The sequence below is a fragment of the Oncorhynchus clarkii genome, chromosome 13 (genome assembly GCF_045791955.1).
Source record: "Oncorhynchus clarkii lewisi isolate Uvic-CL-2024 chromosome 13, UVic_Ocla_1.0, whole genome shotgun sequence".
Taxonomy (NCBI): Eukaryota; Metazoa; Chordata; class Actinopteri; order Salmoniformes; family Salmonidae; genus Oncorhynchus; species Oncorhynchus clarkii.
In genome coordinates this window covers 29,262,049-29,277,165 of record NC_092159.1, presented here as the reverse complement: position 1 = coordinate 29,277,165, position 15,117 = coordinate 29,262,049, and the positions used below count along the sequence as shown (strand labels likewise).

The 15,117-nt window shown below is 43.0% G+C and overlaps 1 protein-coding gene across 1 annotated transcript; it reads right to left on the bottom strand.

The window, feature by feature from the left end:
- Window positions 1-967: 967 nt before the first annotated feature.
- Window positions 968-14,571, bottom strand: LOC139424745 (zinc finger protein ZFP2-like). Its single transcript, XM_071176857.1, has 3 exons — window positions 14,202-14,571; window positions 4,243-4,573; window positions 968-3,738 (listed from the first exon to the last, which is right to left on the bottom strand). The coding sequence occupies exons 1-3, from the start codon at window positions 14,524-14,526 to the stop codon at window positions 2,775-2,777; spliced, it is 1,620 nt and encodes a 539-aa protein (XP_071032958.1). The 5' UTR covers window positions 14,527-14,571; the 3' UTR covers window positions 968-2,774.
- Between the last annotated feature and the right edge of the window lie 546 nt (window positions 14,572-15,117).

The window sequence follows — 15,117 nt, the reverse complement described above, 5'->3', positions numbered from 1 at the left end:
CTTCTCGTACGACTGTCCCCTTCTCCCTCTTCCACTCCTCCACCTTCTTCCGTCCCCTTTTTCTTCTCTCCTTCTGTTCCATTCTTTTCTTCTCCTCGCCTCTTTCTTCCCACCTCATCCTTCTTCCCATCTTCTTCCTGCGCCGTCTTTTCCCCTGTGCCATCCATGCAATCCGCACGCGTCCTTTCTTTCCTCCCCCCATCCCCCGCTCCCCCCCCAGCTGCAGACGCGTATGACCTGTGACGAGCCGGGCAATCACGCCACAGGTGTGCTCTTGAGCCACACCCGTGGCAAGCCTTGGGCTCGTCACATTCCTTGGCCTCGTGCTCTTCCGACCCACAAAATCGACACCTCTTGGCACTGCACGAGGCCAGGATATGGCCGTAGGCCATACAACGCCTGCAGAACGGGGGCTGACGGGCATAGTAGAGTGTTCCCCTGTCAGCCCCCAGGGAGAACATCGCCGGAGGATGGAGGTAGCCATCCACACTCTTCGGGGACTCCCTGAGTAACGCCTGGAACCCTCTTCTCCCGTTCCAGAAACCCAGGGAGTCCCTGAGGTACCTCGCTGAGGAGACATTGTCCATGTACCTCCCCAGAAAGGCCCTCACCTCTTCATCTTTCACGTGCGGATTGTACATGGTTACGGTGACCACCCTGAAGTTGTTCTTCGCCAGGCTGGTCACCGCATAATGGCACAGGGGTCCCGTTTTCTCCGCTTCCTTTGCCATCTTCATTACTTCGTCGTGTTTTTCTTCTTTGTGAAACGTCACATCGAAAGCCTTCTCATTCGGGTTCCCTTGAAGGCAGAGCACTTCCTTCACCTCTATCCTGAGGCATCCCATCAAAATAGTCCTTCCAAATGTCTCTCTACTCCACGGCTCCATCTCATTTTCAGTCCAGGCAAATCGTAAGGTATTTGCCATACCAATCCCCGGAACCGATCTTGTTTGCTTGTATTGATTCATTTTAAAAAATAAGCTCTCTTCAGAAAGAAGCTTCAACTTGGAATGAAAACATATTTTAACCAAAAAGGTGGAGCAACTAAAGGTGTTGACTCTTCACATCTATCAAGACAACTGGAGCACTGGGCCAGACACTCTTAAATAGAACCTGGACCAACTCAGGTGAAACACCTTCCCACTAACGAGATGGACAGGTGTAACACATACTGACTAACGAGGTGACACAAATCGGTTCTCCCTATATGCTAACAAGCTACACGGGCGAAAGTCCAACCTCAAAACATAAATGGAAAAACAAAAGCCTGTAACACCTTAAGACAACAAATATATCCTAGATTTTTGTTGGATAAGTTTGCTCACCACCAACAGAAAACAATTTACATTTCACATTATAATCAACTACAATGATTCACCTTTACCAATTTAAACATGGTATCTACTGTCAACAATTAAAAATAGGTGGAAAAAAACGATTGTTTTCCCACTAGCTTCTAGAACTCCCGTCTTCCTAAAACTCACTAGCTTCTAGAATTCTCATCCCCTTGGAACGAGCCCAAACAAAACTCATCCCCAATACAAAAAAACGTGCAGTCAAAATAAATTGTGATCCATGGCAACGCACTGGCTAAACGCAAAACACAAATATTTTTGACTGCCCACCTTTGAGACAATCAGCATCCAAGTTGTCCTTACCACGGACATGTCTGATTTCAAGAGGAAACTCCTGCAATATCCGTAGTAACTTTCCACCTCACCGCAGAGCTTCTCTCTCTTTTCAGGGTTCACTAGATAGGCATGTTGTTGGATCGGGGCCCAGTCCCCAATGTCATGCTCTAGTACATTTGAGTTGGCACATCTGAGAATTAACCCTGATATTCTAAAAGTGGGTCAATATAATTGTATCAAAAATTGTCAGTTGGTTACATAATTATGATTACTAAATGTTACATGAAATGTAAATATGAAATATTTAGTTGCATAGTCTTATTTTCAATGACATTTTGCTAGGTGGGATAGCCCCAATGTCAAAACACAGTTTTAACATGTCCAAATCAATAACCAATATGCAGAAACAGTTAGGGATCAATTGAAAACCTAAACATAAAATGTGCTATTTACACAAACATCTGCCACAATAATCATATTACTTGTAATTTTTAAAACAAGCACCAGAAACCTGACAAGTAGCAATGAATCACTGATATCGATTAGGGGGGAAATCAGGTTGTACGTGCTGTTGAAACTGACACAACAAAAAAAAAACATGGAAATGGGAGATATCTTTTACCTCACTGGTTAGAGGACAACCTGCAGAAGACAGTCAGCTACATTTTGGAGTGATGCATTTCAATTTAGGGGTCGCTAAACAAAGGAACACAACACTTATTTGTCATCACTCATCGATATCATGTTGAAATCAATTGTGCCGAGAGGAGGGAGATGAGGTTGCACGTCCTGTTAAAACTAACAGCTCAAAAACCACACGGAATCTGGGAATAATGTGTACACCACTGGTTAGAGGACAATTTGAAGAAAACAGCTCGCCACATTTTGAAGTGTTGCATTTTGATTCAAGTGGGTCACCAACATGGTAAGTGTAACACAGCTATTTTTGTGTTAGTCACTTTTTTGTTAAATCACATAAATAGTACACTTTCAAGAGCCTGGATTTTTCCTAAGGCTGAAATCAATTAAATGGGGCAAACGTTTAGGGTTCTATATTGTGAAATTCCTTATAATACTCCTACTACAATGTTAAAAACATTCTACTATGTGACATTAATTCATTGATATCATGAAACAACTCCTTCATGTATGTATTTTCTGATGTTTGATCAGAGATCTTTTATCAGAGTATTTCTTGTCACACTGATCACAGCTATGAGATTTTACTCCTGTGTGCGTTCTCTGGTGTAGAGTCAGCGAGCCAGATGTAGTAAAACTCTTCCCACATTGAGCACAGCCATAAGGTTTCTCTCCTGTGTGTGTTCTCTGGTGTGATACCAGATGGCAAGATTGACCAAAACTCTTCCCACATTGACCACAGCTATAAGGTTTCTCTCCTGTGTGTGTTCTCTGGTGTGATACCAGATGGCAAGATTGACCAAAAGTCTTCTCACATTTATCACAGCTATAAGATTTCTCTCCTGTGTGTATTCTCTGGTGTTGAGTCAAAGTTTTAGATAGAGCAAAACTCTTTCCACATTGACCACAGCTGTAAGGTTTCTCTCCTGTGTGTGTTCTCTGGTGTACAGTCAGATTGCCAGATGTAGTAAAACTCTTCCCACATTGATCACAGCTATAAGGTTTCTCTCCTGTGTGTGTTCTCTGGTGTACAGTCAGAGAGCCAGATGTAGTACATTTCTTCCCACATTGATCACAGCTATAAGGATTCTCTCCTGTATGTGTTCTCTGGTGTACAGTCAGAGAGCCAGATGTAGTACATTTCTTCCCACATTGATCACAGCTATAAGGATTCTCTCCTGTGTGTGTTCTCTGGTGTACAGTCAGAGAGCCAGATGTTGTACATTTCTTCCCACATTGACCACATCTATAAGATTTCTCTCCTGTGTGTAATCTCTGGTGTTGAGTCAGAGTTCTCGAAGCAGCAAAACTCTTCCCACATTGATCACAGCTGTAAGGTTTCTCTCCTGTGTGTGTTCTCTGGTGCATTGTCAGCTCTCCAGATTGACCAAAACTCTTCCCACATTGATCACAGCTGTAAGGTTTCTCTCCTGTGTGTGTTCTCTGGTGTACAGTCAGATGGCCAGATGTTGAACATCTCTTCCCACATTGATCACAGCTATAAGGTTTCTCTCCTGTGTGTATTCTCTGGTGTACAGTCAGATGACCAGATGTTGAACATCTCTTCCCACATTGACCACAGCTAAACGGTTTCTCTCCTGTGTGGGTTCTCTGGTGTTGAGTCAGAGTTCTAGATGCAGCAAAACTCTTCCCACATTGATCACAGCTATAAGGTTTTTCTCCTGTGTGTATTCTCTGGTGCACTGTCAACTCTCCAGATCGAAGAAAACTCATCCCACATTGACCACAACTATAAGATTTCTCTCCTGTGTGTGTCTTCTGGTGTTGAGTCAGATGGCAAGATTGACCAAAACTCTTCCCACATTGACCACAGCAATAAGGTTTTTCTCCTGTGTGTGTCTTTTGGTGTTGAGTCAGATAGCAAGATCTACCAAAACTCTTCCCACATTGACCACAGCTATAAGGTTTCTCTCCTGTGTGTGTGCTCTGGTGCAGCGTCAGAGAGCCAGATGTTGAAAAACTCTTCCCACATTGACCACAGCTATAAGGTTTTTCTCCTGTGTGTGTTCTCTGGTGCACTGTCAGATGGCCAGATTGACCAAAACTCTTCCCACATTGAACACAGCAAAAAGGTTTCTCTCCTGTGTGTGTTCTCTGATGAATTTTTATGCCTGATGAGGTGAATCTCTTCCCGCAGTCAGAGCAGTAGTGAGTTCTCTTCCCTGTGGATCTCTGCAGGTGTTTATTGAGGTGTTCTGATCTGGAGAGACTCTTCTCTGCCTGTTCAGCATCATGAGGTTGTTGAGGCTCCCCAGAGGATCCACGATAGTGAAGTATCTCTCCTGTGTAAACAACAAAGTCAGACAGATGATTAAAGGCCCACAACAGCAGAAGTCCACTGTAACAGGTGATGCCAACAGCGTAGCCATGTTGTACAGCAATTGACGTCTGTAATGAATGTTAAAGTTATTTGACAATTGTCTTAAAATGAGCAACAATAATCATATTTTGTCTTGTTTTCACATTAGTAGTAACATCGATGATTGTAGGCTAGAAATAAGTTATTAATGTTGTAGAAACTCTAAGCAGTGTGCCTGACGACTTTTGGTCTCCAATATACGGCCCTTTCTGTGTTTCCTAAAATTACGGCACGAGGGCGATGCACATGCAATTTGGTTGTAGAAACTCCTCCCTGCTAATGAGGAAACCGATAGTTATGGATGTACTATATCTGATTAGAGCAAAAATGGTGAGCAAAGATTTTAGTTTCTCACAATGTATTCTGAATGTGAATGGGGGAAAACTCAGGGAAGTAACCTCCATTTCCAGGAAGCTTACAAGTGCATTTCACACTACTTTGGATTATAATTGTAAGGCTCGCTTGAATGTCCTGCTTAATATAATGTTTGCTACCGTATTAAGAACCACGTTAATGACAGTATCCAATTGGGTGTTGTCAATAAAGTTATGATTTTTTAAATGTATATTTAATTAAATTTAGTTTTCACCGTTACTTAACCATGTAGGCCAGTTGAGAACAAGTTCTCATTTACAACTGTGACCTGGCCAAGATAAATCAAAGTAGTGCGACAAAAAAACAGAGTTACACGTGGGATAAACAAACGTACAGTCAATAACAAAATAGAAAAGTCTATATACAGTGTGTGCAAATGGAGTAAGGAGGCACGGCAATAAATAAGCCACAGTAGCGAAGTAATTACAAATTTGGAAATGAACACTGGAGTGATAGATGTGCAGATGATGATGTGCAAGTAGAAATACTGGTGTGCAAAAGAGAAAAAAGTCACAAAAAATGGGGATGAGGTAGCTAGTTGGATGGGCTATTTACAGATGGATGGGCTGTGTACAGCTGCAGCGAGCGGTAAGCTGCTCAGATAGCTGATGCTTAAAGTTAGTGAGGGAGATATAAGTCTCCAACTTCAGCGATTTTTGCAATTAGTTCCAGTCATTGGCAGCAGAGAACTGTAAGGAAAGAAGGCCAAAGAGGTGTTGGCTTTGGGGATGACCAGTGAGATATACCTGCTGGAGCGCGTGATATGGGTGGGTGTTGCTATGGTGACCAGTGAGCTGAGTTAAGGCAGAGCTTTACATAGCAAAGACATATAGATTATCTGGAGCCAGTGGGTTTGGTGACGAATATGTAGCGAGGGCCAGCCGACAAGAGCATACAGGTCGCAGTGGTGGGTGGTATATGAGCTTTTGGTGAAAAAACGGATGGCACTGTGATAGACTGCATCCAGTTTCCTGTAGAGTTGGAGGCTATTTTGTAAATGATATCACAGAAGTCAAGAATCGGTAGGATAGTCAGTTTTACGAGGGTATGTTTGTCAGCGTGAGTGAAGGAGGCTTTGTTGCGAAATAGGAAGCCGATTCTAGAATTAATTTTGGATTGGAGATGCTTAATATGAGTCTGGAAGGAGAGTTTACAGTCTATCCAGACACCTAGGTATTTGTAGTTGTGCACGTATTCTAAGTCAGAACCGTCCAGAGTAGTGATGCTAGTCGGGCGGGCGGGTGCGGGCAGCCATCGGTTGAAGAGCATGCATTTAGTTTTACTAGCGTTTAAGAGCAGTTGGAGGCCACAGAAGGAGTGTTGTATGGCATTGAAGCTCATTTGGGGGTTTGTTAACACTGTCCAAAGAAGGGCCAGATGTATACAGAAAAGCAAGAGCGACATCGTTGATATATACAGAAAAGAGACGGCCCGAGAATTTAACCCTGTGGTACCCCCATAGAGACTCCCAGAGGTCCGGACAACAGGCCAGGTTGATGAAGACGGCTGCACAGTACTGTCTTTTATCGATGGCGGTTATATCTTTTAGTACCTTGAGTGTGGATGTGGTGCACCCGTGACCAGCTCGGAAACCGGATTGCACAGCGGAGAAGGTACGGTGGGATTCGAAATGGTCAGTGATCTGTTTGTTAACTTCTCTAGGGTAGGGGGCAGCATTCAGAATTGTGGATGAAAAGCATGCCCAGAAGATAAGATATGCATTTTATTAGTGGATTTGGATATAAAACACTCTGAAGTTTCTAAAACTGTTTGCATCATGTCTGTGAGTATAACAGAACTTATTTAGCAGGCGAAACTCCGAGGACAAACCATCCAGATTTCTAAGGGACATGCTTGCAGTTCCTTCCGCTTCCACTGATGTCAACAGTCTCAACAACGCGTCAAATAAATTGACATTTTGGATATATAATGACGGAATTAATCGAACAAAAGGACCATTTGTGATATTTATGGGACATATTGGAGTGCCAACAACAGAAGCTCGTCAAAGTCATGAATTATATTTTTTTTCTGCGTTTTGTGTCGCGCCTGCAGGGTTGAATATGCTTATCTCTCTTTGTTTACAATGGTACTATCCTCAGATAATAGCATCGTATGCTTTCGCCGAAAAGCCTATTTGAATTCTGACATGTTGGCTGGATTCACAACCAGTGTAGCTTTAATTTGGTATCTTTCATGTGTGATTTAATGAAAGTTTCATTTTATAGTAATTTTCAAAGTAATTAATTTTGCGATCTGCATTTTCTCAGGCTTTTTGCCAAGTAGCATCTTGCCTAAACTCAGAGTTTTGGATATAAATTACAGAACAAAACATACATGTATTCTGTAATATGAAGTCCTATGAGTGTCATCTGATGAAGGTCATCAAAGGTTAGTGATTAATTTTCTCTCTATTTCTGCTTTTTGTTACTGCTCTCTTTGGCAGGAAAAATGGCTGTCTTTTTCTGTGACTTGGCTCATACCTAACATAATCGTTTGGTGTGCTTTCGTCTTTTTGAAATCGGACACTTTGGCTGGATTTACAACAAGTGTATCTTTAAAATGGCGTAAAATACTTGTTTGTTTGAGGAATTTAAATTATGGGATTTCTGTTGTTTGAATTTGGCACCCTGCAGTTTCACTGGCTGTTGATGAGGTGGGACGCTACCATCCCACATACCCTAGAGAAGTTAACTTGGCTTTCGAAGACTTTAGAAAGGCTGGACAGAATGGATATAGGTCTAAAACAGTTTGGGTCTTGAGTGTCACCCCCTTTGAAGAGTGGGATGACTGCAGAAGCTTTCCAATCTTTAGGAATCTCGGACGATATGAAAGAGCGGTTGAACAGACTAGTAATAGGGGTTGCAACAATGGCGGCGGATAACTTTAGTCCAGACTGACTAGCCCAGCTGATTTGTACGGCTCCAGGTTTTGCAGCTCTTTCAGAACATCAGCTATCTGGATTTGGGTGAAGGAGAAGCTGGGGAGGCTTGGTTAACTAGCTGCGGGGGGTGTGGAGCTGTTGGCCGGGGTTGGGTTAGCCAGGAGGAAAGCATGGCCAGCCGTACAGAAATGCTTAATGAAATTCTCGATTATTGTGGATTTATCGGTGGTGACATAGTTTCCTAGCCTCAGTGCAGTGGGCAGCTGGGAGGAGGTGCTCTTATTCTCCATGGACTTTAGTGTCCCCCAAAACTTTTTGGAGTTAGAGCTACAGGACGCACATTTTTGTTTGAAAAAGCTAGCCTTTGCTTTCCTAACGGACTGTGTGTATTGGTTCCTGACTTCTCTGAAAAGTTGCATATTGCGGGGACAATTCGACACTAGTGCAGTACGCCACAGGATGTATTTGTGCTGGTCAAGGACAGTCACGTCTGGAGTGAACCAATGGCTATATCTGTTCTTAGTTCTACATTTTTTGAAAGGGGCATGCTTATTTAAGTTGGTGAGGAAATTACTTTTAAAAGAACAACCAGGCATCCTCTACTGACGGGATGAGGTCAATACCCTTCCAGGATACCCGGACCAGGTCGATTAGAAAGGCCTGCTCGCAGAAGTGTTTTAGGGAGCGTTTGACAGTGATGAGGGGTGGTTGTTTGACCGCGAACCCATAACGGATGTAGACAATGAGGCAGAGATCGCCGAGATCCTGATTGAAAACAGCATAGGTGTATTTGGAGGGCAAGTTGGTCAGGATATCTATGAGGGTGCCCATGTTTACAGATTTAGGGTTGTACCTGGTGGGTTCCTTGATAATATTTATGAGATTGATGGCATCTATTCACATATGGTGTCCAGGCCACAGCTGGGAGCTGAGGGGGGTTAGTAACAGGCGGAAACAGTGCGAGACTTATTTCTGGAGAGATTAATTTTTAAAATTAGAACCTAAAACTGTTTGGGCATAGACCTGGAAAGTATGACAGAACTATGCAGGCCATCTCTGCAGTAGATTGCAACTCCTCCCCCTTTGGCAGTTTTATCTTGATGGAAAATGTTGTAGTTAGGGATGGACATTTCTGAATTTTTGGTGGCCTTCCAAAGCCAGGATTCAGACACGGCAAGGACATCAAGGTTGCTAAAGCAGTGAGTAAAACAAACTTAGGGAGGAGGCTTCTGATGTTAACATGCATGAAACCAAGGCTTTTACAGTTACAAATGTCAACAAATGAGAGCGCCTGGGGACACACAGGGCCTGGGTTAACCACTACATCACCCGAGGAACAGAGGAGTAGGATGAGGGTACGGCTAAAGACTATCAGAACTGGTTGTCTAGTGCATTGTGAACAGAGAATAAAAGGAGCAGATTTATTGACGTGGTAGGATAGATTCAAGGCATAATGTACAGACATGGGTATGGTAGGGTGCAGGTACAGTGGAGGTAAACCTAGGCACTGAGTGACGATAAGAGAGGTTGCATCTCTGGAGGCACTAGTTATGATAGGTGAGGTGGTGTGTGGGAGGTGGGACAAAAGAGCTCTCTGAGGCATGTTGAGTGGGACTAGGGGCTCCGCAGTAAAATATAACAATGATAACTACCCTAAACAATATACAAGGTATATTTACATTAGAGAGAGACGTAAAGTGAGGTACAAAGCAATCACAGGTGTTGATTGGGAGAGCAAGCTAAGACAACAACAGGTAAAATGGCGATGAATGGGCAGAGAGGGTCAGTTAACTACACACAGGGCCTGAGTTCGAGGCTGGGGCCGCCAGATAAACAAAATAAACAAAATGGAGTACTGTGATTAATGAACAGTCCAGCAGGCATCAGCTATGTAGCCAAGTGATCATAGGGTCCAGTGAACAGGAATATGAAACAGGGAAGCCCTTAGGTAGTCTTTACTACGCTAGCCGGGAGATGCGCCTGGCTCGAGGCTAACTGGTGCTAGCGTCAGGACCAGGGCATCACCGACGTCCGGCAAAGGCCGGTTTAGGGCACATCGGACAGAATTATGTCGGCAGACCAGACGTGATGGATCGGCGGGGTTCCGTGTCGACAAATGGTCCAGGCCATTGGCAAAAGAGGTATTGTAGCTGGAGTCATTTTGTTTGCTAGCCGGGAGATGTACCTGACTCGAGGCTAACTGGTGCTAGCTTCGGGACAAGGGCGTTAGCCACTATAGCCACTCCGGTGCAAAGGTCCAGAGCTTACAGCAGGAATCCGGTGATGTAGTCATCTTAGTGAAGAGTCCGGGAGGCATGAGCTGTGTAGCTGAGTGATCATAGGGTCCAGTGAGCAGGCCGGGAGATGGTGTCATTGTGTAACAGTATAACTTTAGACCGTCCCCTCGCCCATACCCGGGCGCGAACCAGGGACCCTCTGCACACATCAACAACAGTCACCCACGAAGCATCGTTACCCATCGCTCCACAAAAGCCGCGGCCCTTGCAGAGCAAGGGGAACCACTACTTCAAGGTCTCAGAGCAAGTGACGTCACCGATTGAAACGCTATTTAGCGCGCCCCACCGCTAACTAAGCTAGCTGTTTCACATCCATTACACTTGCACCAATGTGTACCTAACCATAAACATCAACGCCTTTCTTAAAACCAATACACAAGTATGTATTTTTAAACCTGCATATTTAGTTAATATTGCCTGCTAACATGAATTTATTTTAACTAGGGAAATTGTGTCACTTCTCTTGCATTCTGTGCAACAGAGAGAGTCAGGGTATATGCAACAGTTTGGGCCGCCTGGCTCGTTGCAAATTAATTTGCCAGAATTGTACATAATTATGACATAACATTGAAGGTTTTGCAATGTAACAACAATATTTAGACTTAGATATATAATAGATATAATAGATATAGATATAATACTGAACGGTTCCGTATTTCACTGATAGAATAAAGGTTTTGTTTTTGAAATGATAGTTTCCGGACTTGACCATAATGACTTAAGGCTTGTATTTGTGTGTTTATTATATCTAGTTAAGTCTATGATTTGATATAGCAGTCTGACTGAGCGGTGGTAGGAAGCAGCAGGTTCGTAATAGTCAAAGGTATATGGTTTAGAGAGAAATAGTCGACGCGTCATAATTCCTATAATAACATGTGGCTGAACTTGAAAGGGGTTCCGTCGTTATTTTACCGTTCATGTCTTCCATAGAGAATGTCTTGATCTACTTCCAATAAGTTCTGTGTTTCGTTCAGGCTTAAACCGCCTCAGCGTTTTGATACCCATGTAAATCTCACTAGGATAAGGTAACGTTTGTCAACATATTTTCATCAATCCACTCTACAAATTGTTTTATCTTCGCTTATATTGATCAGTTACCTTGTCCTATGGATATCTACACAGTTATCAAATTGGCAAGGTGGTGTAAGCCTACACGAAACACAGACCTTATTTTAAGTGAATATAAAAATATCCTATGGAATAAATGAATGAAGGAACCGCTTTTCAGATTTGGCTGGAAGGTGTCATGGGAATTATGACTCGCACTTTGGTAGTCAATTCTTACCATGCCCATTATTAAAATAGGATTTCCTGCATATATAAATTACAGTTTTTGTTTTCAACATTCATCACAGGTAACTTAAACTCAATTTTTATTCAAACAGTTGAGAGTATTTGTCTCCTAAGCAGACTCTTCAGTATCGTTGTCACTTCAGAGCTGTGTGTGTGTGTGTGTGTGTATGTGTGTGTCTTATTTGTGATAAAGATGTAAGCATGGTGTCAGCAACAGCTAAATCAAAACATACCACCAACCTGTGGAATCACCTTAAGAACACCCACCCAGAAGCCCATAAGGAAGCAATGATGAAAAAAGCAAACGCAAATTGTTCACAAGGAAAAAGTGATACAGGGACATCGCAGGCTACAATCTTACAACTTTTTAATAAACAAGCAAAATGGCAGGACAAAGACCCAAGGGCCAAGAAGATGGATGTAGCAATTATTGAGATGATTGCAACTGACAACCAGCCATTCACAGTGGTGTCTGACGTTGGTTTTCAGCGGCTGATTACTCTTGCTGAATCCCGGTACAGGATCAAAGATTAAAAATATATTTCGCACCGAAATGCTAGATAAAACACATGAAAGAGTTGTGATGAAAGTGAAGAATCTGGTGGCACCAGTGAACGCTCCACACATGGCATTCACAACTGACTGCTGGTCAGGCACTAGAGTCCCTGATGAACCTTACGGGACATTTCATTGACAATGTCTAGACAAGAAAGCAGGTTGTGCTGAATGTGAATCAGAGAGATGTTTTTGACCATGTTGGAATACTGTGAAATCCACACAGAACGTGTAGTGCTGGTCCTCAGGGACAGTGGGGCAAACATGGTGAAAGGTATGAGACTGGCAGAGCTTCCAGACTTCAGCTACAGTGCACACATCCTACAGCTTGTAATCAATGATGGCCTATCCAGTCAGACAGCTGTGCTAGACATTATTGCCATGTTGAAGAGCTGTGCAACTCACTTTGACCACTCTGTACTGGCCAAACAGAGGCTGAGGGCCATTCAGGAAGAGCTTGGCCTTCCCAAACACAGCATCATCCAAGCAGTTCAAACTCGCTGGAACTCAACACTACACATGTTGCAGAGGATGTTTGAACAGAGGCATGCACTGAATGTGTATGCAGGTGAATACGGACACATCAGAAGTTTGTCTGCTGCACAATGGGACATTGTCTCTAACCTAATTGAGACTCTGGCACCTATGGAGGAGGTGACACTGGAGATAAGCCACTCCAAATCTACAGCAGCATGAAGCATCCCCAGTGTGACGGTGCTGAATCTGATGCTGCAGCAGGAGGGTTCTTCTACTCAAGGCATCAAAACTTTACGGAACACCATGTTGGACAGTCTGACAAGGAGGTTTTCCAAGGCCGAGGAGACAAAGTGCCTGGTGCTGGCAACTGTCCTGGATCCACGTTACAAGAGCTATGCCTTCAGCTCAGGGACAGCACTAGAGAAAGCAAAAGAGTGGCTGAAGGAGGAGTCTGACCTACTAAGGAAACCAAATCCCAGAGGCACAGCAGAAGGGACAAGTGAAGAGGAGGACCCAGGTGCAAAAAAGCAAAGAGTGCAAGTAGATCAGCCACCCAGTCTGGTGGACAGCCTCTACGCTAGAATCCTTGGAAGCCAAGAGGGCAGGGCTGAAGTCCAGTGCAGTTTTGAAATTGAGTTTGAGCGTTACCTCACAGAGCCTGTCATTGACAGAAAGAGCGGCTTGCTTTTGGAGCGGTGGAAGCAGAATGAGGATAGACTTTAATCACTCGCTCCACTGGCAAACAAGTTTCTCTGTCCCCCACCTTCTTCGGTCCCAAGCAGAGAGAGTGTTCAGTGAGGTGGGGAACATTTATGATAAGTAGAGGAGCTGACTGACAGGGGAACATGCAGACAAGCTCTGCTTTCGGCACTACAACCTAAAACTTCTGAACTGGGAATATTGAAGACCCATGAAAGCTGCTGCTTCCTGTCAACATATGTTCTCCTGTCATTTGAGACTAAATTGATTTTATTTATGGATTATATTAAGTTAAAATAAAAGTGTTCATTGTTCATTCAGTATTGTGGCAAATGTCAATATTACACATTTTTGTGTGTATATAAATATATATAACAATAAAACATTTAAATCGTCCAATTAACCGGTATCAGCTTTTTTTGGTCCTCCAATAATCGGTATCGGCGTTGAAAAATCACAATCGGTCGACCTCTATTAGAAACAATAACAAAGCGTACTTCATGCCCGTTTTAGCAAAAAGCTGAGGGATGGGGCTGGAGAAATGCAACAATCCATGATATCAACATTATAGATTTAGCCATGTTTTGAGGATATACAGTGTTTGTTTATATTTACTGACAAACATTGCAGTAAAACAAAAAGCTTATATTTTGGGTTCTGATGGGGTATGACAGTTGAACTAAGCTCATCGGGCATTTATAAGTGATTTCTTAAAGAAACAATGGGTAAATGTCATTCATGTATAAGTCCCAAAATGGATGTAACAACTGCTGATTGCCACTTTAAGAGTAGATCTTGGGCTAATCTAATAGGAGATTTTGTCATTGGATGCATTTGATCAATTGTTAACGTTTTGTTGATAGTCCACTCTTGATGTTCTACACGTTACAGTGTAGCTTCAGCCATTCCTACAGAACAACATTAAAGTGTAGAACATCTTTACTGCATATTGGTTCAACGACTGCAGAGACGGTACTTACTGGTGTTAACTAGATCTCCAAAATCCTCTTCTTCCTCCAATGTGACAGTCATCTCCTCCTCCTCCTCTCCAAAAACTGCACCCTCTTTCTCATCCTCTTCTTTTACTGTAACATCCTCCTCCTCTTTCACTCTGAACGCGTCTTCCTCTTCTTTCACTGAAACGTCTTTCTCTTCTTCTTTCACGGTAAGAGTCTCACCCTCTACTTGTTTTTGTAGTGTGACATCCTTCTCTTCCTCCTCCTCTTTCACAAGACCTTCTTTCTCCGTCCAGCAGACCTCTTCTTTATCAGGAGGAGAGTAGTTTAGTGAACTCATGGTCGGGGATGTTAGCTAGTTAGCATTAGCGACTAGCCTAGTTCTAAGCTAATTTAGCAAACCAGCTAGCTGACAAACAACGTACATATATAATTAAATGGGCCAACAAGTACATACGACAGAAGTGTGTTTAATACACATTGACTAATGTACACTAAAACAGTGTAAAGAGCGTGAATGTTGTAGCTGTGTTTGCTAGAAAGCTACCGAGGTGTCTGACGAGCTGTTGTTCTTGAAGGAGCGTCCCGTCCACTAGATTATTCGTCACACTGGCAGCGTAGCCTGAACCTAAAAGACGCACATCGCCATCTGCTGACTGGAGTGGGCAACGCAGTTGAGGAACCAAAAGTAAATTTTTCATTTATTGAATAAAAGTTCACAGAGAAGCATGTGTTGATTGATTCGTGTTTAATGAGTGATATTTTAAAACAAACTTTATACCCACTACACATTTGCATTGAACCATACTTCTGACATGGATCATTTTGACCCCAGAGGCATATCTTTTATCATTGCCAAAATGTGGTTCATTCAATTCTTCAAAATGTTCATGACTTTGGCAATCAACTTGTTCTTAATAAATCTAAATAA

What these genes read in the sequence shown, in the direction of transcription:
- LOC139424745 (XM_071176857.1), bottom strand. Translation starts at nt 14,526, where the DNA reads ATGAGTTCACTAAACTACTCTCCTCCTGATAAAGAAGAGGTCTGCTGG. An exon ending in AGTTAACACCAGTAAGTACC is followed by an intron (nt 4,574 to 14,201) that starts GTCTCTGCAGTC and finishes TTGTTTACACAG; the next exon opens with GAGAGATACTTCACTATCGT. An exon ending in TGTGGGAAGAGTTTTTCAAC is followed by an intron (nt 3,739 to 4,242) that starts ATCTGGCTCTCT and finishes GAGATGTTCAAC; the next exon opens with ATCTGGCCATCTGACTGTAC.